This window comes from Haemaphysalis longicornis, unplaced genomic scaffold, assembly GCF_048455015.1.
Source record: "Haemaphysalis longicornis isolate Haplotype H1 unplaced genomic scaffold, Haemaphysalis longicornis Haplotype H1 scaffold_9, whole genome shotgun sequence".
In the NCBI taxonomy this organism is placed as follows: domain Eukaryota; kingdom Metazoa; phylum Arthropoda; class Arachnida; order Ixodida; family Ixodidae; genus Haemaphysalis; species Haemaphysalis longicornis.
In genome coordinates, this window is record NW_027526460.1 from 68,613,326 (window position 1) to 68,640,317 (window position 26,992).

At 44.8% G+C, this 26,992-nt stretch overlaps 1 protein-coding gene across 1 annotated transcript in view; it reads left to right on the top strand.

Annotated features, from left to right (window-relative positions):
• The window catches only part of LOC144153245 (uncharacterized), a 51,810-nt gene extending 27,142 nt beyond the window's left edge, over positions 1–24,668 (top strand). The window contains exon 2 of the mRNA XM_077684893.1: positions 24,550–24,668. Coding sequence (XP_077541019.1) covers positions 24,550–24,668 — 119 coding nt within the window. The remainder of the gene's footprint in view (positions 1–24,549) is intronic.
• The last annotated feature ends 2,324 nt before the right edge of the window (positions 24,669–26,992 follow it).

A 26,992-nucleotide genomic window follows, 5' to 3' on the forward strand; every position in this document is an offset into this window, starting at 1 on the left:
TCCTTGCGGCAGTTTTGCGGGGAAGTGATAACTAGCGTCACTAAATAAAGACTACTAGATATGTAAAAATGCATAAATAAAAAAACAAATATCTGCCGCCAGGATTTTCATTGGTCGGTCGGCGCCCCGTGACATTTGTTTTCATTTGGGCGCAGCCATTTTGTTTCTGACGTCTCTCCTCATTCTCTCTCTGCTGCACAGACGCTAGAGCGGCCGGTCGCGCTCTGCCCGTTACAACCGGCGGTGGTTTCGTTGAGAGAGATGGCCACACTGCAAGCCAGAAACAAAATGGCCCCCAGACGATTCCGGGTGCACGAAGTGGCGATGCTCTTAAGCGTAGCTTATTTTGTGACGCTAGTGATAACCATGCCGGCGTGTGCGCCTAGAGGTGTAACCGCTTGCGCAGAGATCACTTGGGGGTACAGTGGTATTTGGCGCCCCTTAGGCGGTGCAGTGGCTGACTTGTGCCCGCATTTCTGACGGTCGCAACACGTTTGCGACCTCGCACAAGTTGGATGCATAAAAAATAGGAAGCTGAGGACCTCTCTGGGGAGTGGGGGGGGGGGGGCAATCGTCTTCTTCGCCCCCATCTCCCCCCCCCCCCCCCCTTGGGACCGCCCCTGACGGTTGCCAAGACAAGTTAACTGCATCTTTTTGTTATCAGGTCCCCTAAATAGAATGTTTCGTTTGGAATTACGCTATCAGACGTTGCGTGATGTTTGCACGCTTAAACCAATCCATGTTAGTAGACTTGTCAAAATTCGGTGTTAACTGCAGAGATACTGACTGAGCAACCTAAGCGTTACATAGAGGACAGAGAAAAATACATAGCTTTGAGCCTACGTTAGCCCCTTCATCAAACGACTTTTTTCTGCTGCAAGCCAGTCGTCCGGCTGGTAAAATTCTGCATGGTTGTTGAAATACAGGGCGTTACCCGGTCCCCCATTTTCGGTAATTTGGCTTATATTTCTATCACTTTTTCGTGTGAAATTTTTTTTCGACCAAATATCTCCATTAACGCTAAAACAATGAATAAAATGTACCGAAAAAATTGCATTATCGCGGAAATTTAGGGTCTGCCATTTTCCGTAATATTTTCGTATTTTTCTTATTTTTATCGTTTCAATACTTTGTTCGACCAATTATCTCCACTTGCGCTACTCCTGCAAATTCTTAGTAACTTTCCAAAAGGCAGAATTATTCTGGGAATGCAGGGTATTAGACTGTTCACTTTCTTTTGTATTTTTTTACACAATTTTTCTCATTTTTTTGTTTTCAAAGTATTGTTAATGAGGTTATCTCTATTCTCGCTATTATGACGATTATAGCTGGACCTTTCGCGAAATCTGCTTTACTGTGAAAATGAAGGGCGTTACATGGTTCACCCTTTTCGTAACTTTTTGTTAGTTATTTTTTAGTGTGTAAAGATTTTGTACTACTAATTCTCTCCATCTACAACAATATATCGATTACTTGTGAAACTTTCGCAAAATCTGCCCTACTGTGAAATTGCAGGGCGTATACGCTTTGCCATTTTGCGGATTTTTTGTTTTTGTTATTTATGATGTGTCCATATAATATTATCCGCACTATCAGCTCTAAATTTTCTACATTGGCTCAGTGCTTTTTAATATTTGTGGAAAACGCTTAAAATGTGTTTGCTTAAATTTAAAATTTTAATTCCCTGTAGACGGAATCAGATGTCACGCCAGCAAAACGCAAATTGCCAGCACCACAAGCTCAATTCCTGGTTGTAAGTTCATAGAGTTTTAAGCATAAGGCAAACACAAAAAAGAAACGTTTTTGCTCAAAATAAAAAATTCAGGAGAGAAACGATATAAGTGGCTACATGGAAAACAACAGATTACTGTTAAGAGAACCATGTCCTATTCACTAAAAAGAAAGCATGCACGACGGGCGAATAAAATAGGGAACAGGTGTGGGGACTTTATTAACTGCTGTATCCTAGCTTCATACAGTGTGGAATGAGAAGCAACAAATATTATTACATTTGCAGACGCTGGCCTAGTGGGTGACACCGAACAGCGTGCTTTTGTCTTATAAAGCAGAGAAAGGACAATCGACTATGTAGTGACATCAGGGTAAGTAACTATAACAATAATTTCCTAAGGTTTACGTTGAATACCGCGAACCGTAAACTCCAAAAACTCTTTCTGTAGTAGAGGAACTATTGCGAAAAGAAACCGGCTTCAGTAAAGCAAACTTCGAGATGCTGAGATGTAATTCGCCCAAAAGAAAGACAGATTTAATGCCTAGAATAAAAATAGAAGGGAAATGAACGGAAAGCGTTTAAGCAGAATGAGCGTATTTAAAACAAAAGATCTGATAGTTAAAGAGGCCATCCAAGGATCGCAGGGACAGAATAACGAAAACAATTTGATATATTTAAAAACATGCAAAGCTGTGACCCTAAAATGCAAGTGGTCGAGGTATTACTGTTATTGCAGAAAAAGGAGTGGACAAGGTCCGAGTTTGGAAAAGAGAATACACAGACATAAGAGAAAAAAATATTTGCTTTCGGATAGCCTGGAAGCGGTACCATATAAAGGTTTTTTTTCACTCCTCGCGCAGACTTGAAAGTATTACCGGCTATTACAGTGCAGACCAAGCATTAAAACAGGAACCACACAAAATGACACGTGAAACGTCCAAGAAAAACAGGGCACTGGAATTCAAATGGTAGCCAAACTATCCAAAAGCTACCTAGAAAATGCCTTTTTAGAGGAGCTTCCCAAACATAACGCATTCCGATGTAACAATCCAGAAGGCAAAAACATCGCCAGTGAATTACGATAGCGGACGTTCCTGCGCGTTTTGCACTGGTTTTTTCTAGCTTTGCCCCAATGTAGCGCTAAAGCTATCTACCAGCAGGTTTTGGTTTTGTTTGCGTAGCTTATTTAGTGTGAGGAAGAGCAACAGACTAAGTTTAATTATCCTAATGCCTCCCGGGATTCGCAGCAACCTATAAAGTCCGGAAGCCCAACCTAAATTTCTCCATGCAGCTTTACCATATAGTATGAAGCGGTATAGTTCCTCCTAACGACATCCAGGCATAATAAGGTGCTTGTTTCTAATGCGATTTGATTTGGCACAAGATAGGTGAGTAGCTGGACTTGCAATGCTGCTTGAACGCTGTTGCCCAGAGTTCATGACACCGGCCTGTACAGCATTGCGGCGTCTGTTTCATTGTCTGGATGTTGACAAACATCGTTTCTTTGTTTAGTCTCCAGCTGCGGGACCCCGCCTGCCTGTACGGGTGTTCTAAAATGCGTTGTATTGGGCTATAGGCTTTTGCATGCCTATACTCCTGTAGAAAAGTGAGAAAAGCTCGGATTCCCCCCACGAATCTACCCTCATGTGCGCTCTTTGCGTTTTAATTTCTAAAACATTGTTACGGTGATTATTAATGTGCTCACATTCTTGGTATGTGTGCATAAGCATCAATATTTCGCCTTCTTATTTTTAGATTGGATCAGTGCAATGACGATTCCGATGCTTGTTAACTCAAGCGCGGCAAAAAACGCTTCGGTGATCCACATTAAAAATCACAGCCCCATCCAAAGACGAAGTTCGGTAAAACGTAAGGCAGTCTCCACTGCAACAACAGAAAAATTCTGTCTGAAATCCCAACTGACTGTGCAGTGTCGAAATGCCAAGGTCGATTGGATGTAAGCTTCGTAACACGAGGAGCTCAGTTTCGATTCCGTCCACGGGGAGCGTCTTGACGCTTGATGTACGTTTGCTTATATTCATCGTGGTTTTTTGAAACCCATTTTTTAAAGTTGTGTTTCGTTCAGTGCGTTAACGTTTTCTGGTACCATCAGTGAGTCATAGCAAGCTCACTTTTAAAAAATGCGCCACCATAAATACAAGACCTGTATCCTCAGATGCACTGAAATTATAATTTAAGACCGAGAATCCCCATATCTAGAAATAATGTTCCAAAGGTATCATTGTGGCGTGAAGGCATCATGCATCCTTTATAATCCCTAATGTCAGGTGCAAGTTTGCATTCTGGTGAGTGTTTTTCATATGTGGATACCGATACTTGCCTTTCTTGCTTTTTTGACAGAATTCTTTTTGCAACTGAATTTTTCCTGTCACACATGGTCGCACAAATACACGATTCGACATGTTTTTTTTCAAGCGGGTGCGGAAAACAACCTGGTTGTGCGGTATGCCATGGTTTCAGTGATACTGCGGCTGAAATATTTTGGCGGCATCGGCACGCCGCTAAAACTAAAGAAACAAGAATTCAAGTAATCTGTGTTGTCTCTCAAGTGACTCAGAAGTACACACATGAAACCAGTTGTCATCGCGTAGAGAACGATGTGGGATTCTTATTTTATACAAGCTACGCTGCATAGATCGTGGCACCGGCCCGGTGCTGTGAAGACTTACTAAAGAACATCAGGTCAATATTCGGAGAAGAGATTGTGAGGGCAGACGTTGTTAGGAGCTGCAAGTCGGGCATTCCGAGGGGTAAAACGCAGAGAAGTTTGGGAGCGTAAATGTGGCAGCAAAGTGAGAAGCAAATTGTCAGCAGTAGAGTCAGAGGTGCTGCTTAGTTTCTGGGCTGTTGTCCTTGCCATCGTTTCCTGGACCGCTTTGCCACCGGACGTCCCGAGGATTCTCCTCCAACGCCACTGCATGGATGGACGTTGTGAATTGGAGAATTACGAGATTGAGAAATTGAAATGTGCTCGGGAACTTCTAGACATCACTACGTTGTTGAAACAGAAAGATAACTGTGTTCTGGATTACTTTACTCCTTGTAAGGTCAGGAGTAGCGCACATCTGATCATTTAAAAAAATGCTTCCCAATCAAAGTTGTACTAGCTGAAATTTTTGAGCATTTGCAATTTTTTAGGCATTTTTGATCATTTAAAAAAATTCTACCCAATCAAAGTGGTACTAACTGAAATTTTATAGTATTTGCAAATTGTTAAGCATTTTTGTAGTATTTGGAGTATATACAGTATTGGAGAGTTTTTGAGTATTTTGAGTACACAAAGAGTTACTATTCTGTGGTTGCCATGTTGCTACGTCTATATCTTCTGTAGCGTCTCCTCAAGTATGTGTTATCTGATTTCTTGCAGTCGTGCTTTTGTAAGAGATCTGCGAATCTAGCAATGACTATTATTTATTTGGCGCGTACACATTTTATCACAATACGATGTCCACCCAACCCGTCTCCGAATTTTAGCCTACACACCACTCGTGCCAACGCACCTGGGCAAAATCAGAGCAATATCAAAGCAATATTGCAATTTAAAGAGAGACATTTCAACATCGCCCGTTTTCAGTTTAACCATGTTCTCTTTGTTTTCACACAAATAGAGCAGGCCGGGGATTTTTGCCCTCACCTAGAAAGCAGTTCGGTATGGATAAACTAAAATGTTTATGTACACAATATAAAAGCGTAAACTTTTCGGAAAGCGAATCGACGAGCTCTTATAGTGCTGCCCGCCGTAATCCTTTCTTCATGACCTAATCAAATTGCTGGCCAAATGAATAAGAAATTTTTCCACAAGGCAAAAAAAAAAATAGTGCTCTTCCAGTCTGTAAAAATGGAAGACCTGTGAAGCTCGACGCCCTCCACGGAGGGCCCGAGACAAAACATGTTTGTCTGCAATTTACGACTGAAAGAGAGAGAGAGAGAGAGAGAGAGAGAGAGAGAGAGAGAGAGAGAGAGAGAGAGAGAGAGAGAGAGAAAGAGCAGTTTATCGAATGGAAGGAAAATAGAGAGATGGCTTGGTCGTATAGTCTCTGACCTGCTACTCTCAGTGAGGGTCGAAGGAGGGTGGAAAGATTATAAATAGAGGGTGACAGGCCTGATGGCTGGCAGTGTTGCGCAATGGGCACCCCCATTCCATTCCGATTCCATTCCGGGGAATTAAAACTTGTCGGGATTCCATTCCTTTCAATTCCTCTGAATGACAGAAGTTGGCCCATTCCCACTCCTGGAATGGACGGAAAGTTCAAGTTCATTCGTTTAATTCCTCCACGTAAAAACTGCCTCAGGTGCTCGGTCGAGTGACCGAGAAACGCAACATGAATCTGATGTTATCATACTCGTTGAAAACTGCAAAATTATGATGCAAAATGTGTCCTATGTCACCGAAGTTGGGAGGTGGTAGAAGGCTGGATGCATATCTCGTGCAGAATAGCTGCCCAATAGAAAAAAAATTACCGTGCCTTCCTAACGAAAGTAGAGAGAAGCGCGAAAGCTACAAGTGCGTCCCACTTTCGCTGACGGTGCGTCTAGGCCGATCTTCTAACATTCAAGCGCTCAAACCGCAAGCGAAGAACGAACCCATGCGGCGATTTTTCGCGCACCAAGTACACACAACTACTGACGATCTAAATGCACACCGTTACATGGTTTATGAGGTAAAGGTATACGTTTGTACTCCATCATGATCGACACATGTGTAATCTGATTTAGAACCATTTGTTTCTGTGACTTTCAACAAAGCGTTTTAACACAATGGAGGCCCAGTTTTAGCGAGAGAGTGGGTGAGAGAGAGAGAGAGAGAGAGAGAGAGATTTAAGTTGCACTCCCCGGTTTAACGCATGCGCCGTGTGTGCAGAGACCATATCAGAGCTTTTCGGTCGAGCAACCGGTCTAAGGGGGAATGTATTAGTTGTTTGACAGAATGAGCTAGGTCACACTAAAAAATCTATCGTTTTAAAAAGGGGGAGTGTCACACTGCCCATTTTTGCATAATAAGTACAGGGATCCCACTACTTATTATAGTACTTGCATGTTAGGATGTTTTAATGGTTTCTTCTTGCGCGACGCGATATGAAGCAGCTATTACATTGATGTCTGCTTTTTCCGTTTTGTTGCACAGTCTCTGGCGTGCTACCTTGCTGTCTGGTTGGCGTACCCTCATACCAGCGTAATTAGTATGCTGTGGATAACTACAGGCATGTCGCGTGGAGCTCGCTCACATGTACATGCATTTGAAATGCTGACTTGAATAATTTCAAGTGACTTAGTATGATAACAGCGCTAGGACAGGACACAGAAAAGGCACAGGACACAGGACACAAAACACAGAAGGCGACAGGAGACTGAGCGCCGCCCAGTCTCGTGTCGCCTTCTCAGATTACGTATGTACCAACAAGCCCGTATTAGCACAGTTTTTCGATTTCAACTGAATTTACAGGATTGAGCGCTAACGCTACTGTACCAATGCGAGATATGGAAGGGCACCGAAAAGGAAAGCAGTTAACAGTTCTTGCATTCACCATAGGAAAGTCGCCACCGCTTCCACGTTGACCTCCATTTCGCTTGTTTATTGCCCTGGCCTTACCTGGGCACAATCTGTTCAATACAGGACACTATTTAGGACCCCCTAATTTAAAGTGACAGAACCATATCGTGACGGGAGTCATAGCAAAATAAAGAAGCGTGAACAGGCAGTTTGTTTCCACAAACGAGCAACCTATATGCACAAAGACCTGATCAAAATTGTGAAATGGGACCTTCCTACTTGAATAGTGGTGATACTCCAACTTTCAAGCCGAGGACTAAGGCTTCGGTAATCAGTTACATTTGTACCCAGGGGCAAAGGCCACGTGAATAGAAGAAAGCAGCCAAACAACAAACAAGTTCGGCACAACTGGAGGAGAGGGCCGCAAATTCGGATCGAAGCAGAGCACGGTGTCACACTGCTGGGAGCTGTCAAAGCACTCGAAAAAAGGGCGCTATTTTAGCCGCGACTGTTAGAAACAAACGCCTTTCGGCAGGTGTTTGTTTTACATTGTCTTCCATAATATCTAGTGTAATGGTATATCCCAGCTGCCCACTACCGTAGCCGCTGTAGCAGAGCGTGGAGGTAGAAAGCTCAGTAACATATCCGAAGCCCGCTTCTTACGCTTACGGCGGGTGCCGTGCACACAGGGCCCTCACCCGCTATTTTGTTTTGTTTCCTTGATTTTAATTTGCTGGAGCCCCGAGGCCCCGCTGAAACACACGGGCAGACGGTCGATAGGTTGACGTCGTACTCCTGCGAGATGCTTCCAAGGCTATTTATTGCGTGCCGGGAACGGAGGGTGGGAGGAGAATGCCAAGCAGACTCGTTGGTTCATGTTTCATGCGCAAACACTTTAGATTTTAAGCTTCAAGATTTTGCAGCATCAGCTCACGGTGTGAAACACCGCGGGTTAGGATGCGCGCCATTCGTATCCCCCCCCCCCCCCTGCTTGTCGGTGCTATTCCCTGCCTGCTGGCCTGGGTCACGCGGTGCCTGCCACTGAGAGAGACGCCGGTCAGACATCGGCGAAACAGACAGTTGTACAGAGAAAGCCATGCATCAAAAAGCCGGCCGAAGCACGACGTGTCGACCTAACGGCGCCACCGGCCAGACGCGCTTGCGCCGCTCGAAGTTAACTTCCACACACTGCGGCAGACTGCGCGAATTCAGTTACTCGAGATGTCGGGTATGCGCTCATGTTTTTGCCACCGGTGACCCCTTTGAGATATACCGACGCAGTCGTCGCCAGAGACTTATTAAGTAGCCGGAAGGCGCTAGCCATGGTGACGCCATCGTCTAAAAATCCTCACTCCATTCCCATTCCACTCCGGGCAAAAGGGGCCTAATTCCATTCCCATTCCATTCCTCCAAGCGTTGTCCTCATTCAGTTCCCATTCCATTCCGGCATTTCGAAAGGGTGGAATGAATCCGGAGTCATTCCAATTCCGTAGTGGTAACTCCGCAACACTGATGGCTGGCATAGAGGTGATAGTAAAAGCACATGCAAAATGCCTATGCCATGTACACTACACATTCAATAGTTCACCACAACGGGATTCGACTACAAGATCGCTGCCAAACCGTTGTTTTTTAAGGACGCTATCACTGTCTTGAAGGCCTTGTTTGAACCTTGCGGGTCCTGCCAGGGTCACAGCAGGACGCCCTCAGACAATGCCCGATTGTTTAAGTGAGCCAACGACGCGGTTAACTGAGCATACTTCCTAGCCAATTACCCGATTGAAATTTAAAAAGATTCCAGCTTTATCCTAGCGGACAAACATACAGCTGTCTCTTTTGCACCCAAGTCGTAGGCATCTGACTGTTAGTGTAACACGACAATTCAATCTATTTTACATCTGAGGGCACCGGACCGCTCGCATTGCGCTGGTTGACGGCCACATTTAAACGTCACGCCAGCACAACGGACATGCCATCAGAAAGGGCATGAAACATTTAGCAACTCGTGCCCGCCGGGTTTTGGCTCCTGTTACGGCAGGAAATAAGTGTTACAGTGCACCGTTCTATAAAAAAATTACCCCACCATCCCGCGAGGGGAACCCTCTGGAGATGCGACGCATCTTGGGGGTTCACTTGGTGTTTCCGTTGGGTTGATTCTCTAATTGCGTGAAACGTGTGAGCAACGCGTATGATATATTCTTTATTTAACACTCGGCGTAACGTCGGGCTCCATTCAACGCATCCATGTAAATCGGAACGCCGGTGCTGGAATGACCGCGGCTATGACGCAACGTGGCGCGGCTATGACGCAACACAATCACACACAATCCACTTTAATCCAATCCAATACAAATCCAATCAAATACAGGCCAATCCAATCGAATCCAATCCAATCCAATGCCCCTCGCGAGAGAGTGTTCGCTATCGGAGAGGAGAGGGGGTGAGCGGTGGACAGCGCAGCTCACGTGGTGAGGAGAACGCGGGAGGGGTGTGGACGGACAACAACAACGCCGTATGGAGGGACAAGGCGATTGAATGAGATGCAGTCGCATCTAAAACCATGTGCCCTGCTTATGTAGGCACTACTCGAAGACCTGTATTCGTGTAGTGGTTTCCAGTTTGATGTGATCCAAAAGCATGCGCAAGTTTTAGTTACGACTACTACGTTAGAACAGGCGTCTTCACGTTCCGCAAGCACACATAACCATTACATGACAGAATATATTTAAATAAGCATTCTTGTTTCAATATTTGGTTCTGTTTTGCTCAAGGGTGATTGAAGGCAGAGATGTGGGAACACCAGGCAGGAGAATGCCAGCACTGACCTGGTCATGGCAGCACAGCAGGAACTGTTGACGTGGTGGCCTTTCCGTTGGACGGGAGCGAGAAGTAGGCGGCTCCAAACGCTCCTAGCATCACAAGGGCAAAGTAGAAGACGATGCATAATGTCAGGTCACAATAGCCGGGCTCGCAGAGTGCCTTCCTAAATCCGGAAGCCATCGTCGTTGGTTTATGGACACTGGCGCTTAAAAATACCACAGTAAGTGCATGAACTGGCTCTTATTGTTATGGTGAGGCGGATTGCCCAAGCGCCTGACAAATCAACGGAAATTCTAGATTCCAAACCATCTACTATTAAGACAACTCGCCTAACAGATGGGAAGTTCAGTTCTTAGAAAATTGGCCTGTCTGCCAAGCTGTCACGCTGGCCTATGCAACGCTGCGTCGCTGTTTGGATGAAAATCATTGGGCGAATAGCACACCGATCGGCAGCAGCGCCCCCTCAACTATCTAACCCTTGATACCATTCATACGTCGCTTTACTTCTGTAACACTTTAACGCTTTCTATCAGTGAGATGTTTTAAGAACTACATGAACTGTTTCATAATTTCTTATAAGGTTTCCTCGGTATTTTAAATCTAAGCGTCATTGTACTCACTAAATCCGTAATACACCAGTACGCCCTGCAGGCGAGCCAACTTTTTTTCACGATGATGATGAGTGATCGTGGGGGAAGTGAAAAAAAAGGGAACTTTCACTCGCGCGCAAGCCTGCATAGACGAAATTGTTGTAGGTTAGCTGTGAAGGACGGAAGATTGAGTTGGATATCGTTGTGGTGGGGTGGTTGATGTCAGTGGCATGCCATTTCAATGAAGTTATTCTGAGAAAGGCAAACGTGAGTTGGTCGTTTTTCTCGATGTTTTCAAACGCAACTCTGAAGTGCGGCTTATAGTTTCTAGGTAATATTTTGCACGCCGAGCCTCTCGAAGCATCGTCTCTTTTTTCAGCCATGCGCACCATCCGCGGCCGGGACAGATGGAGTCAATGGTCACCTGCACGAGCTTCGACATTCAAATCATGACTGTTCGAGAAGACAAAGCGCATGTGCACGGCCACATAAGGATGAACGAAGCAGGGACGTACGCTATGACGTGTCTTTCTCATTCCGAGCAAGAATTTTTTTAAATGTTGGGCAATCTCCCGATGTGGGTATGCTTGGCTTGACGAACGTGAGCTCGAGGCGTGCTGCGAAAACCGGAGTTTTCTTTACAGCAACGCTGTATACCTCTACCACCAAAAGGCTTCATCACCTTCGGGAAAAACAATTTCCGTCGGCCAAAACGCCAAGGTGGTAAGGTGTATGACGCCGAGCACTTACGTCAGGCTAATTGGGCATACAGCATAGACCTCAAAATTTGTTTAAGGAAACCACAAATGCACATCGAATCGGCATTATGAATGACAAGGCGCGTGTGAATAATGGGACCTCCACACCTATTCGTCCTGCAAATATTATGTTTGCAGATTATCTTGAAAGGCCAGGCAAGACTCGTCTCAGAAAAGAGAGCAGTTCGTGCAAAAAACGCTGAGTGCATGCATCGGGCTAGGCCGGACAGCGTTTCCCGTCAAAGCAGCCGACCGCAGCGTGAGTTGATAATGTAGCACGCCAGGTTCATAGTGTTGTGAAAATTGTAGTTATACATTTAAACAATGACGCCCTTTCACGTCGCAAACAACTGAACTGCAATTAAAAAATGTCTCAATGCCACTTAACGGTTATTTTTATTTAATATTCTGAAAGTTTCTAGTGGTCAGCTGAACACCGCTGAATGATGCTTTGTGTTTGAGCTGCGCATAACGTTTTCTCTATTTCGGTAGTATGTTCTCCAGTTTTGCAGCTGTATTTGTGGGCGTTATATTTCGAAGACTCTACGGTGGCAGCTTAGCTGTAGACTGAACCATATCCCCGTTGTGAGCTCAATTCAACCGTAGTTATTTGTGCACACACTTGTAGGTAACGTTTTGAAAAGTTCTACTACTCCGATGTCTTCTTTTTTGTCAGCAATGATTTCACCATCCTTCATGCGCAGGTTTAAACGGAATAGCTGTGCAACCCGTACTGTCATGCATAATTCATTGACATGTTAGTGACTCGTGAAAAACCCCGCTGCAGTGGCTTCGTAGGTTTCGCGTACGTTAAAGAGCCGCCAGGCGGTAAAGATGTACATGGAGCGTTCTACTGGGGTAGCCTCCCAGCCCCAGTATAGCATTGCGGTGTTAAACCCCACAGTATGAATTTTTTGACTCGTGAAAAAAAAAGCCTAGTGCTCCTGACAAAAAGCATTGCTGCAAACAGGCATGAAAAACTGCTGTCCAGCAATGCAAAGTTCTTTTTGTTGCGTTTATTGTTGGGACATTGGCGATCTCCACCTGAGGATCTTTGATTTGCCTTGTAGAGAAGAGGTGGTGCTGATATGATAATGAATGAACATTTATTGAATACCAATCCAACTACTTGTGTGGTGGCAGACCAGGGGGGGGACTCCTTAGTCCAGAGTCCCTGGCTGTGGCTGGCCGTCCGGGCCCGCTTCACCAGGTTAAGCTGAAAACCGGGTTCAGCGCTGGACAGCTGCGCCGCCACCTGTACACAGGAAGGTGGAGATTGGGAGAGAGGACGGGTGTGTGAGAGCATTCCCATTCGTTGTGATAACGGGTACCTCTTTCGGAGCAAAACTGGCACTGTGGTGAGAGAGAGGTGGGGAATATCAAATGCCATAGTGCATTGTGAGGGAAGGTCTGGGTTTCAACTCGACGGAGAGTAATTTCGTCAGGCTTTGTTAGAGAGGGGTGAGGTCGCGGGAAAGCGCCGAGACAGCTTATAAGGTGCGACAATGTCGTTGTAGCTGAAGAGGGGGTGGTCATCCAGGATGGGAAGAGGGGGCCAGGGGCAAGGACCTGGTGCATCAGTTCTCGGGCCGCGTTGTGCGCCGCTTCATTGCCGGCTAACCTACAACGGCCAGGAGTCAATAGTATGTGGAACTCCACGGGGAGGTATTTGGAGTGTTCGATGATGTGTGGGGCAGTGCGCGACAGTAGACCTTTTTTAAGATGTCGACAGGCTTCCTGCGAGTCTGTGACTACTGTCACGTAGTCGCGACGACTGGAGGCAGGGGAGAGCACAGTGGCTATCTCTATCTGAGGGCCGTGTGGAGGCATGCCAACATTTTTGCTCGTTTTGCCGAAGCTGTACTCATTTGTCAATTGGTGATGCGGCATCGAGATGTAGACAGCTTTAAACAGCGGAGCTGTTGCACACGTCGTAAGTTTGGTGTTGTAGAAAAAATGCTAATAAAATTCGGGTCGCTTGTGATCGTTTGCCTCGCGCTGACCGCCCAGCGTTCCTGCCAAGCGCTGGGACTTAGGGCAATATTAAAAAAAAACTAGCAAAATACCATAGGTAGCGAGAAAATGCGAAGTTCTTGTGAGCGTGTGACTTACAGTGACCGCCGATTCCCGGTTCGCGTGGTGGCTTCACCAAGAAAAAAATAGGCTCCAGCGCTGTCGTCATGCGGAACCGGGCATGTAATGCTTGTAATTAGGAACACCACCATGGAGATGAATACGACGATGACTACTACTAGCACAGTTCAAATCAATGACGGAACATGTAAATAAACAATTCCAAACTTGTACAGATGCGTGGTGATGTATCCTCCAATGCTCACCTATGAACACATTCTTCAAGTTCGCTGTGGTTGAAGCCATACGTCACTTAACGCAATCTTCCCCAGTGTAGCTGGTGGAAGTCAACACGGCTAAAAATGAATTTGGTTCCATCACTCGTCGCGAAGAAGACGATGACCTCATCGGTGCATATAACGATTATCTCCGCAACTATGGAAATAAACAATGATACTGAATCTTCACTATGTGTAAGGCAATGCTGACCTACCATATCTAAGCCATTGAAGTCTTGCGCGTAAGTGCAAGCTGGGCGGATTTTTGTGGCATCGTCCTCGGGATAACGCCATGAGTGGCTGTGGTGTGGAAGTGTTGGGATGGTGTTTAGACACCGAAGACAAGTGTGTATTCAAAAATACCGGTTTTTCTCAAAGCGAAGCCTTGGGGGTTTTTACTAGTATCTTAGGTAAGGCGAAAATGCTGAAGTAAAAAAGACAACTCCCGGTGGTGCCAATCGAACCTGATCCCTGGTGGTTTGAAGCCAGTGTTTATCTGACTGCTTCATTTTGGCATGGTCGAAGTTTCGATAATATATACGACAACCACAGAATGCGTAAGGAGAAAGCTTTGCGTTCAACCATCGTCATCGTTGCATGTAGGGGTGCACGATTTCTTTCCAAGTGCAGCACCTGTCGCCATTGGCAAATACAACCTAATGGGTGTCTTTGTATTTGTATATGGAGCATTAACTTGTAGTTACTTTACGGTTTAGTTGACCAACGTGCCCCAAAAATCAAGATATATCGATGGTAGAGTTGTGGCTGGATGAGCATGCTCTTGGCGTTTCATCTGTTGGAATGAGCCTGTGCCATTCCTTGGGGTGACGTCACTCTCAGGATTGGCCACAGCTGTGCGTTTTGCACACATTTTGGGCGTCTACTTTCTTCTGCAGCCTTATTACAAACATACGAACGCCTTGCACTGGATTCTTTGCATTATTTGAATAGTGTTCGTTCGCTTTCTCGACAAATGTTCAGGAAATCCTGAATTCTATATTTTAGTTTTTTTTTTATCATGGAATTGATTTAGTGGTCCTGTTGTACACCTCTGTACCAATTGCCTTTGTGCGGATTTTATCTACAAAGCTAGGTCAGTAGCGTTATATTCGGAAATTACAGCAACGCGCACGTTAGAAAAAAAATTTTGTCGTCATTTGTTGTAGTGGACTATTAGGCAAAAGGTATGTGTGTGGAAGCATGAGGCACTTTCTGAACCAGCAAGAAAAACATTTGTAGCTTCGCAATGCGCGCAGTTTTGTTGGTATCCTCAAGGTACTTTAATGGCTGAACTACGAAGCTGTCGTTTTATAATAGTGTTTTTTTCTATATTAAGTGATTGCAACTACACTAAACGCATAAAAGTTCGAGTATAATTACCGATACGCAAGTGGAAATCGTAAATAGTGGGCGATGTGTAATTTTCATTTTTGGGGCGTTGGCAGTTCTTCTAAGGTGCCTAGAAGAAGTATTTGAATGCCCGCATGCGAAGTACCTCCAAATCAATGATTTTGAAACAAGCACAAATCCCTTACATTCCTTTTTAACACTCAGTATTACGTCAGGCCGTCAACATACGTCAATTTAGTTTCCGGTTTTCACAACTCCTCTTACGTCCCTAACACTCACGAAGTCTTTCTCTTTTGTGAAGTCTACTTCCACACTTTTGTACTGCGTAAAACTGCGAGGAAAATAATGTGCTTGCAGGAGTTGAAACAACATTTGCGTGTCTCTTTTCTTGACATATACACTTCATCTTAGTATGTAGGGCTGCAAGCCTGCAAGCCTGGGTGTACGTCTGCACTAAGCACAAAAGGCGTTCTTTGGCATGAGAGATCGCCGGGCGTGCAAAGCGTAGTAGACAGCTGGACAGGTGGTAATGAGACATAATATCAAGAAAGCAAAGGCGCCTATCCCGAGCTGACAGTGTTAAATTGAAGGGATCACGGCTAAGACCCACTCGGAAGGTGAACTGTAGAGAGGCTGTGTGTGCTGCCTCACTCCATCCCACACCCGTGTGGCTTGGGTCCACACAAGCTCGGTGATGGAGTCAGGGGGATTTTTAAGTATTTTGAGCCATCATCATCATCATCATCATCATCATCATCATCATCATCATCCCTAGCCTATATACGCCCACTGCAGGGCAAAGGCCTCTCCCATTATTCTCCAATTATGCCGGTCATGTGCTAACTGCAACCAATTTATCCCCGCAAACCTCTTGACCTCATCTGCCCATCTAACTTTCTGCCACCCCCTGCCACGCTTACCTTTTCTAGGGATCCACTCTGTTACCCTTAAGGACCAACGGTTATCTTGCCTTCGCATTCCATACCCTTCCTACGTCCATTTATTCATAATTTCTACATTTATGTTTTATATATCCTTAACCCGCGTTTGTTTCCTTACCCACTCCGCTATCTTTTTGTCTCCTAATCTTACACCTGTCATATTTCGTTCCATTGCTAGCTGAGTCGTCCTCAATTCACGTTGAACCCTTTTAGTAAGCCTCCAAGTTTCTTCCCCGTAGGTGAGTACAGGTAAGGTGCAGCTGTCAGACACTTTGTTCTTAGGGGACAATGGTAAGCTGCCATTCATTATCTGAGAATGCCTGGCGAATGTATTCAGCCCATTCTTATCATGCGAATTATTTCGAGTAAGTTGTGATCTGGGGTCACAACTTTGCCAAAGTAGATATATTCTCTTACCACTTCCACTGCCTCGCCACCTATCTCAAACCACCGTGCTGTCCCGAGAAAATTGATCATTACTTTAGTATCCTGCACAATAATTTTTAGGCCAATGCTTCCACTCTGTATATCCAGTGCGGTAAGCATGCTTTGCAATTCGTCCGCCGAGTTACTTAGCAAGGCAACATCATCAGCAAATCTGAGGTTACTGAGGTATTCTCCATTATTCCTTACTCCCACCTGTTCCCACTGTTCCCAATTAATGTTCTGAATACTTCGCGTAAACATGCTGTGGATTACATGGCAGAGATTGTCTTCTTGTCTCACGCCCTTCCTTCTAGGTATTTTACAGCTCTTCTTAAGGAGGATGATGGTAGCTGTGGACCCACGGACAATATCTGCTTGTATTCTTACATAATGCTCGTCTACAGCCTGGCTCCTTAATGCCTGAATGGTTGCGGAGGTTTCGACCGAGTCAAATGCTTTCAAATAGTGTATGAAGGCAATATATAGGGGTTCAGTATACTCCGCGAATTTCCCTGTCACCTGATTGATCGTGTGAATAAGTCCATTGCTGAATAGCCTTTACGAAACCCTGCTTGTTCTTTAGATTTACTGAAATTCTGTCAGCGATTACCTTTGTAAATACTTTCTAGACGACTGACAGTAAGTTGATCGGCCTGCAATTTTTCAAGTCCTTCATGTCACCTTTCTTGTGGATTAGAATGATGTTCGCGTTCTTCCAAGATTGTGGTACAAGTATTTTGAGTGCCATGGGAGAAATGTGACCCTGAGCAAAATTTTGAATGGCCGTCTTTGAATCGGAGATTATGATCGCAGGGGAGGACCAGAGTGTTAAAGTAAGGGTAACAGCCGCATCTTCCGAGTCACAGCGGAACAAGCGCAAACGGTGAGGGTGGTAAGAGGAGAATGTACGGACCGACGTACACGGAAAGGTGTATGCGGCGAATAGTTCATCGGCGGCAAAGGGGATATAAACAATTTACTTTCCCCTGGACACAATTTCGGCTCCTCTCTTTTGTATACTCTGCCCACGGCTTTTTTGCAGATTTAAACGTGGGATCATAGTCTTTGAAATGCGAAACCTCTTGAACTTCAAGAGGCCTCAATAGAAATTTTGCGTACATGTCTCTGGTGCTCTCAAAACTACCACGCTAGGAAGGCGGGCATAAATATATGTTCAACGAGTGCGTGTAATGCGATGGACCATTCTAGACACTCTAGCCAGCAATACTAGCGTAGATCAAACAGAAACAGAAGCTATCAACACAAGCTCGTTGCCCAAAGATCATTTCCCTATGGTCCGGATGCACAGCCGTGTTCTTTTTGACCAGCTTGATTAGAGTATGGGGAAACTGCTGTACACATGAATCAAAACGGATTTTCAGAAGGGTGCTAAGTTGACTACCTGATAGGCTCTGATGTAGCTGGCAGGATTTATTGAAGAATCCAAAAAGAGACGAAATGCTCAAGTGAATTAAAGAACTACGCAGAAGAAGGGCACTTACACCCGTTGCTTATGCCACTGAAGACATTCCACCTTTACAACGGTATTTATAGTTGATGTTTCTAATTTTGAGTTTCAGTAAGTTTCTGGAAAAGAGGGTCACATCCCTATCATTTTGAATTTATTGCTTAACAGTAAATGTGAGCCCCTTTCGCATGGTACTGGCTTTTTAGGCGGGGCCTTGTATCGTTTTATTCCTTGTGTTTTTTTTACTCATTGCGGGAAAAACATGCCTAACAACCAATTTTACATTTCAACATGCGTTTCCTCGATCCCGTTGTTGAGTGTGGTCTTTCTAAATTACTTCCCGCACTGTGTTAGCGTATACACTGCATTTATAATTCCAGTATGAACAGAGAACATACACATTTAAAATAACGCGATCCTCTTCTTACAACCGAGAAGGAATGAAAAGCAGCAAGCGGATGGGACATTATTGAGACGAGCTGAACTGGCGTATTGTTATTGCTCTAAGCTCAGGGTATCAACAAAAAGCAGGTGGAGGCGGAGAATGAGTAGGAGGAGGCCGTAGAACAGGAAGAAGAGCAGGAGCAAGAGAAGGAGGAGGAAATACCTTTATTAAGAAACCTGAACGCGCCGAGAGCTGCCCAGGGTAGGTTCCTTCTTCAGTGAATCATATATCCAGTCTGTGCCGCCTGTGCTGTCTACCAGCTGAAGATAGGTATGTAGAGAGTGGCCGGACAACAGCACCTCCTAATGCTCGTATTGGGTTGTTGACGGGGAGATAAGTGGTGGCTTAGGGCTAAAGTCAGTGCTGATGGATGTGCCGATGCTAGGAAATGGATTTAGAGAAAGAATACGGGTGAGGCAAGTCATATAAGAAATGCCGTTGTAGCGCAAAACCACGTTAAAAAAAACCAGTACTGACATCCCGACGCTGTTATGTGCTGTTTTCGAGACGACAGCATTTCGCTACTCCAAAACATTCCAAGGTATTCGATTCCAAGATATTAGAATCGCAAGCGTAGCGGTACGACTCGCGTCAGGAGGGAGCATAACGGCGCTGCATAACGTCCAGTCCACCACCGCGCTATCCTGCTTTGTATTAGACTCGCGTCGCTCCAAATGAGCATGCCAGTTCCGCAAAATCCTCGCTGGCAGCTAACGCATACACGCGTCGCCGGACCACAGGGTTCGTGGAGGCAATGTACGGACGTCACGGTAGCACCCTTCCTATCTTTCTAGGGAATTTTATTTACTATAAAATTACTATATGTAGGAAATTTTATTTGCTAGGAATTTTTACTAGGGCGTTTTATTTTTTTGCGAATGAACGAGTTCGCTCCAGACGTGGGAAAAGCATTGGCGACAGCGGTTATCGTTTGGCTGTATGCATCGTCGCTCTTACCCTGAACGTGCAGCTTTCTGCCCTCTGAGCTTTGGGTTCGCAAGTTATTAGTTTTGAATCAGTAAGATCTACACTACGCCTACCTCTGAGGAGCAAGGGTGGTGGATGAACTGGGTGGTTCAGGGGATATCGTAAATTTGCTGACCGCCAGTTATTCCGTATATAACTACAGTTAAAAATCATAAAAACTTACCGCAGGTAAGTCACTTTAAACATTGGGTTACACAAAACAATGATGATTGTCAGAGAACGCACATCAAACGCCTAAAGAAAAAGCGCTTCCCGTGCTCGAAATCGAACCAATTGTACCTATCCTTTGTACCTAATTGAACCAATTTGTGGGTAACTCAGTAAAAGATCAAGCAGATGCTCTTGGGAAACACTTTGAACATGTATTCAGTTCTTCACATTATACACAAACATTTTTACAGCATAAGAAGTCAGCAGAGCGTCAGCCCCTTCGTGTGAACCAACGCTCGAATGAGGGATATAATGCTCCATTTACCATGCTTGAATTGATGAGTGCACTCTCGACATGTGGTGCATCAGCCCCTGGAGCTGACCGAATCAGCTATGACATGATCAAACACCTACACAGTGAAACCCTGCATGCAATACTCTCTCTCTTTAACAAAATATGGCAAACAGGTCGTTTTCCAAGAACATGGAAAGAGGCTATCGTTGTACCGCTTCTAAAGGAAGGAAAAGAATCCTGTCTTGCTGCGAGTTACAGACCCATCGCCTTGACGAGTTGTTTATGTAAGCTGCTCGAAAAAATGATAAATCGGCGACTATTGTACTTTCTCGAGTTTAATGGTCTGTTAGACAAAAATCAGACAGGCTTCAGGTCTGGAAGGTCAACTACAGATAGCCTGGTTGCATTTGAATCATATGTGAAAGACGCCTTCATCCATAAGCAACACTGCTTCTCTGTGTTCTTTGACATGGAGAAGGCGTATGATAGAACATGGCGATACGGTATATTGCTAGATTTGCAGTCATTTGGCCTTACTGGTAATATGCTCAACGTTATTAAGGACTATCTCTCTGATCGCACATTTCGTGTTCGTGTGGGTAATGTGCTGTCTAGAACCTTTGTTCAAGAAAATGGTGTACCGCAGCGGGGAGTACTGAGCTGCGCACTTTTTCTTGTTAAAATGAGTTCACTAAAAAATGTTCTCCCACGAACTGTCTCATACTCCACTTATGTTGATGACATTCAAGTTAGTTTTAAGTCCTGTAATTTATCGGTATGTGAACGCCAAATCCAGTTAAGTGCCAACAGACTGGTTACATGGGCTGACAAGAACGGGTTTATGTTTAATGCTGATAAAAGTGCTGTTGTGGTATTTTCCAGGCGGCGTGGTGTCTATCCCCCTCCTTGTATTACATTACAAGGTCAGCCCATACCAGTAAAAAATGAACACAAGTTTCTGGGTATTTTACTTGACCACAAACTCACATTTATACCGCATATTAAATTACTAAAAATGAAATGCCTGAAAACGATGAACATTTTAAAGGTACTATCGCATCAGTCATGGGGAACGGACACAAAGTGTCTGCTTTCACTTCTAAATAGCCTAGTAAGGTCAAGAATTGACTATGGATGCATTGTATACCAGTCTGCAACCACAACAGCACTGAAAATGTTGGACCCAGTATACAACTTGGGGCTTCGCTTGGCAACAGGTGCATATCGAACAAGCCCCATTCCATCCCTTCACGTTGAATCTAATCAGTGGTGTTTGGAATACCAGCGCACTTACACAGCTCTGATGTATGCTGCAAAGATTACTTCTATGAAGGAACACCCTTTGAACGCAATTATGAAAAATAACACTAATAATAAACTTTTTGAAAATCGACCATCCATAGCACCACCCTTCCCTTTGGCAGTGTCACGCCTCTCAAAGGACCTACAAGTTCCTCTTGCTGAAGTTTACTGCACCTCCATTAATGAGTTGGTTGCTCCGTGGGACATTTGCCCAATTCAGTGTGACATATCTTTCAGAGAACTGCAAAATAAAAATGTGCCAACCTTTGTTATTACTCAGCACTTTCTGTCACTCAGGGACAAATACAAGGCAGCTGAATTCTACACAGATGCCTCGAAGACTTCTGCAGCGGTGTCTTGTGCTGCAATTGGCCCCATATTCACTTTGTCCAAAACAATGAACACGAACACTAGTATATTTACTGCAGAGGCATATGGTATCCTGCTAGCTTTGAACCACATTCTCCAAAACAAAATTAAGAGCTCAGTTATATACACAGACTCACTGAGTGTTGTTACAAAGCTTTCATCTCTGAAGGCTAGTAAAAACCCAACTTTTAATGCTGTTCTAAGAGCTCTGTACTCGGCTTATAGTCTCAAGCTTGCTGTCACAGTGTGCTGGGTTCCGGGCCACTGTGGCATTGCTGGAAATGAAGCCGCTGACCAAAGTGCAGCAGCTGCTGCCCTTCGTGAAAGCATAGATATTAAGCTGGTTCCATATGAAGACCTCAAACCTTATGTGAGAAGGAAGCTGCGAGAGCACTGGCAACAACAGTGGGATAAAGAAATAAGCAACAAATTACATGTCATTAAACCTAAAATTGAAAACCCTCCCTCTGAGAAACATGCTAGATCAATAGAAGTGGCCTTATGCAGACTTAGAATTGGCCACACACACATCACACACTCATACCTTTTAACAGACGCAAACAAGCCACAGTGCCATCGATGTGGGGGTCAGCTTTCTGTCCTTCATATGCTTATTGAGTGTGACATGTGCATCATTGAAAGGAAACGTCATTTTAATGAAGCTTACACATATAACATTCCCTTGCACCCTTCACTATTTTTATCAGACCATCCAATGTTCCCATACAAAAAAGTTTTTAGTTACCTAGCAGATGTAGACTTTTTAAAATACATATCATATAGACCATAACCTCACCTGTGTTCATTATGTGTTTTTAAAACAGTGGTGGAACCTGAGACTTTACACCTTAGGTGCTTGCACTCACTGTTTTAATATGAACCTATACACCATTTATCTTAGTATACTCACTATGCTTTAATTATGGCCCTATACACCAACCCCCTGAGCAAAGTTTTTTAAACTAGTGCCTCCTTTACAAATCTTTATCATCTCTTTCATCATTGTCATGGCGCTCTTTGCCTTTGTTGGCCTTGCGCCATTAAACCCAAAATCATCATCATAATTGAACCAATTGTACCTCTGCCCGATTGAGCCATTCCGACACGGTAGAAGCAGTTTGAATTTTGGACTTTCACTTTGACTCATGTTGCATTGTAGGATGCTTCGCGTTTAAACCATCTTTCTCCTAAAATAAGGTATTTGATTTTTATTGGTGTTACACCTGAAGAACTTAGGACATCTAATATTCTCTTCCGTATTGCTTTCCGTGGGAACTCTTTACACTGGACTGCCTATTCCATCATTTAGCTTTCTATGACCGCACATTTGTACTCTACATTCAGTACTGCTACATTCGCAATTTCAAACTGTTTTAAAGATTGACAGACATCGTAATGCATACACGTGTCTTTATAGCCAAGGCGTCGTTGCTTAACGTTTTACATAACTTCTTCTCCTGGTTTATTTCCGTTTTCTTCGATCCCAAGCCGTTCAGTAGAACGCTTTAAGCCTTACTTCTCTAGCCACGGGGTACGTCCATCTATGTCTTTTATCTACGCGGGGTGCGAACGTTCGGAATCTGCTTGTTTTTTAGCAGTTAAACTGACCCTGCTATAAATTCCTCGTCTCTGCGGTACACACAAACTCAGTGCGGTTGTGCCCTTCGCACAAAACGCAATCCATAACTGGTGGCTTCTCCCTGACTACGAAAGAGGGTTTTGGTCAAGAAATAATTGTTCGCTTTTACTCTTCCAGATGAATTTGTTTCTTAACTACTTTCAACTATGCGCCAGCCTCGGGGACCATAAGCGCAAATGACCACCTCGTGAAGGGTGCTACTACGTTTGTATCTTTTGAAGTGCCCGCACTATATATGGGCTGCAGCGGCAAGGCACCAAGAAAACATCGGCGATCGCAAAAGAAGGAACGAAAACCCAAGAGATTTAACGCACTGTGGGAAATCTTCTTGCAACAAATCTTTGCGAAATATTTATTTCTGAGTTTAGTAGGAAAATTGTTTTCATTAATACTCACGTTTGTCAGTGTTCACTATTTGTCCAAGAAAGCCGCTTATTCCCATCGGTCGGCTAAACACTCTTCCTGTCCTTCGCTTTCAAAGCTTCTTCGGTAGACGACTATGCACTCTTCGTGCTGTTCTCTTCATAGGCTAAAATGGCAGTCCTTAGGTATCTCGACAAAGCACTGTTCGCGCTGCCTGCCAAGAGTGCCGGCTGACAGCTACTTCTTCATGGAACTATGCTTTCGTGTTTTCCGCCTCATCGTATACCAGCTTAATCAGCAAGCCCGTCTTGTGGTTGATTTTTTGGCCGCCAGAAATTGATTCGGTGTGAGTACCAGGTTACAATACTAAATATTCGGTAAGAAGGTTGAAATTTGTTCTCCAGGCATAAATGCTTTCTGAGATGTCATATTCTCACAATCGGTGACGGTAAGACACCAACTTACCGAGACATAATAAAACCAGAAAGCTTAACATTTTAAGCACAATTTGTTTGATTTATTTTCGTTGTCCCAATGCGCACGTGGACACCAGTGTTATCCGTCACCCCTGACAAAAGGAGCGATTAAATTAAACCGCCAAATACTGGGCAACATCTGAAAAAAGTGCCCTTTGAAATGACTTGACCACTTGTTTCCGGGTTACAGACTCAGAATCCGGGTCGTAAAATGCAGATGTCCGACACAGTGAGTCAAGCGAAGTAAACTTGTTTTAAACGTGGCGAATTGCGCAAAACTGTACCTCTTCTAATATTTTTTTTGTTTGTCATCGTTCTTTTCATCCTCTTCTGAGCTAATTCCCAAGCAAACATATTCTCACAAGAAGGCGATTAAAAGGGCAACGTAGCGCGGCTCTGTCATACCAGCCTACGAGGACAAGGATCTGTGGGTGCGCGCTGCCTGCGAGCTCTGCCTTGGCCGCCATGTAAAGAAGATGTAAATAGATCGTTCATCATTCTTCCCCATGGTTCGGGCCATCAGTCGCCACAATACGGTTTGGTAGGGTGCGGGTCCCTCCACGTCCTGGCCCCAGCTTCGCACCTCATCGGCCTCGGTGCAATCGTCGAGAGGACGTTACCCACGTCGGCAGCCCCAGCCCCGCCGCTACCAGCACTCGACGACGTCCTCCCACCCCGTATCCCCAGCACGTGATGAGCTGATCCAGAACCGCCACGACCCGATGACGTGACCAGACCACTTCGACGTGTCCCCAGCTCAGTAGTCCGACGTGGTTCCGGATACCTTCGACGTTTCGTCAGTGCCTTGATGAGGTCGTGTCGCGGGACCAGGCATCGCCCACACCATCATGATCCTATGTGGCGGCAAGGACTTAATTGTACATTGTTATCTCACCTTTCGTCATCACAACATCGCCTACCTCGGTGACGTCGACCGGGACGGTCGCTTTCAACCAGGGGGCCATGTCACGAGAAGACAATAAAGAGGGCAACGCAGAGTGGCTCTGTCATCCGAGCCTAGAACGACAAATATCTATGGGTGCGGGGCCTGCGCGGGTTCTGGCTTGGTCCTTATAAAAATAAGCTGTAAATAGATCGTTCATCATCGTTCGCTGTGGTTCTGCAATCTGTCGCGCCGCCACGTTCAATTATGTTGCTACCATAAAGACCCGTTCTAAAAAGATCTGAGGAACGTCCGTAACACTACCAGTTAAAAAGCCTTGAAGGTATTGTTCGAATAAATAAGGACAAATATAACTGAAGCTCGTTTTGCCAATATGAAGCTACAGCTGTTCAGGAAGCCAAAAAAGAAAGATCTCCTTCACACCACATTTCTTTCTGCAATGAAAGGTGGTTTTATTGTGGGGTATTGAGGCGCAGCAAAGACAAGGGCAGGAACACAGACGACGACACACAGGAGCGAGTTCAGGAGAGTATTGGTTTGGGCGAGTTGGTACATCTGGCGTGTTGAAGCGCAGCAAAGACGAGAACAGGAACACAGACGACGACACACAGGAGCGCTCCTGTGTGTCGTCGTCTGTGTTCCTGTTCTCGTCTTTGCTGCGCTTCAATACGCCAGATGTACCAACTCGCCCAAACCAATACTCTCCTGAACTTTATTGTGGGGTACGAATACTTTTGTGTAGTCTCACATCGACCCATAACTTGATCGATGTTAAATCTGTAAGGTTTACTCGGGACTACAATGACGCTCCTAGCTTGTAGTGTGTGACGAGACGGCGAGCGAAGGTGTCAGAAACCACCATGATGTTGTTGTGGGCCGGTACTAAAAGCAAGCACGAAACGCTGTCCCTCTGTATTCCGAGAAGAGGATATGCATTTTTCGCCGTGGTTCATATATTCGACACTTTTAAATATACCTAAGATAAAATACAGAACATGGGCTTGTAGAGCTACCACCCTTGCACGCAAAAGCAATGCATTTGAATTTTAGAAGTTTGGTGTTATTTTACTGAAACGAAGAGACACAAACGCTTCACACTCTACAGCAATAGGAGGTTGTGACCATGGATGTGCCGGATGGTTCTGTGTGGCCCTTTTCGCCGGAACGTCCTTTTTTTCTTTCCTTCATTTCTTTCTTCCACAAGCGCATCATAACTATTACCTTATATTAGTTCTTCTTCTGTTCTTTAAGCCTGTGTGGTGACCTTCTTGTTATCCCCCCCCCCCCCCGAGGGCGTCGCATCAGTTCATCTCGAAACCAACAGAAGCATCGAAGACCCATAAAAATATTGCCCACTGAACAGAAGGAATATTAGGTAACGACATAATGAGCGCGTAAAAGACGTCGTCACGGCAATGCACGAGCTCTGCCTTCTGAGCGCTACAGCCTGATGTACACTGCTACGGGGGCCTCTGCAAATTGCATTTGCTTCACTGCTCCAGGGCAACTCACCAGCGACAAATAAGATTAGTGATAGCCATATACCGCGCCCGCCTGTTAGATCACGCAATCTATGAAGATGAGGTACACAATGGAAGTAGAAAATGTGGCTGGGCAACGCTGGAATGAGCCAGTTTACATCATAAACCGGCGAGACTGTGGCATATATAATAGTGGCATAACTATTTTACGGTTTCATGTATGGTATAATTCTTATGTCTCCAAACTTGTTACGTAAAACTCTTGATTTCGTTTATGTTGCGCAGGTTTAGGTTATATGTTTTGTACGGCCAGAAGTTATATCGTCGCCCATTGTACCTCGCGACGCAGACAAGAGATCCATGATAGTACAGGCTCAGTTAAGATGACACTGCCGTAAAGGATAATAGAAATTATACAAACAATAAATGCAAAAGCGTTCATTTCAAGCATTAGATATTATCTACAGGAGTCTGATGAACGTGCTCAGCAACCAACGATGACGAAACGATGAAGAAAGTCCGTCTGCGCATGTCCTGATTTTCGAAAGAAGCTAGAGGCTTCTGCGCAGTTTCGGTATTGTTTACGTTCTACTTGGAACTGCAGACCTTTGCAAGGAAGGTAACACTGACCGA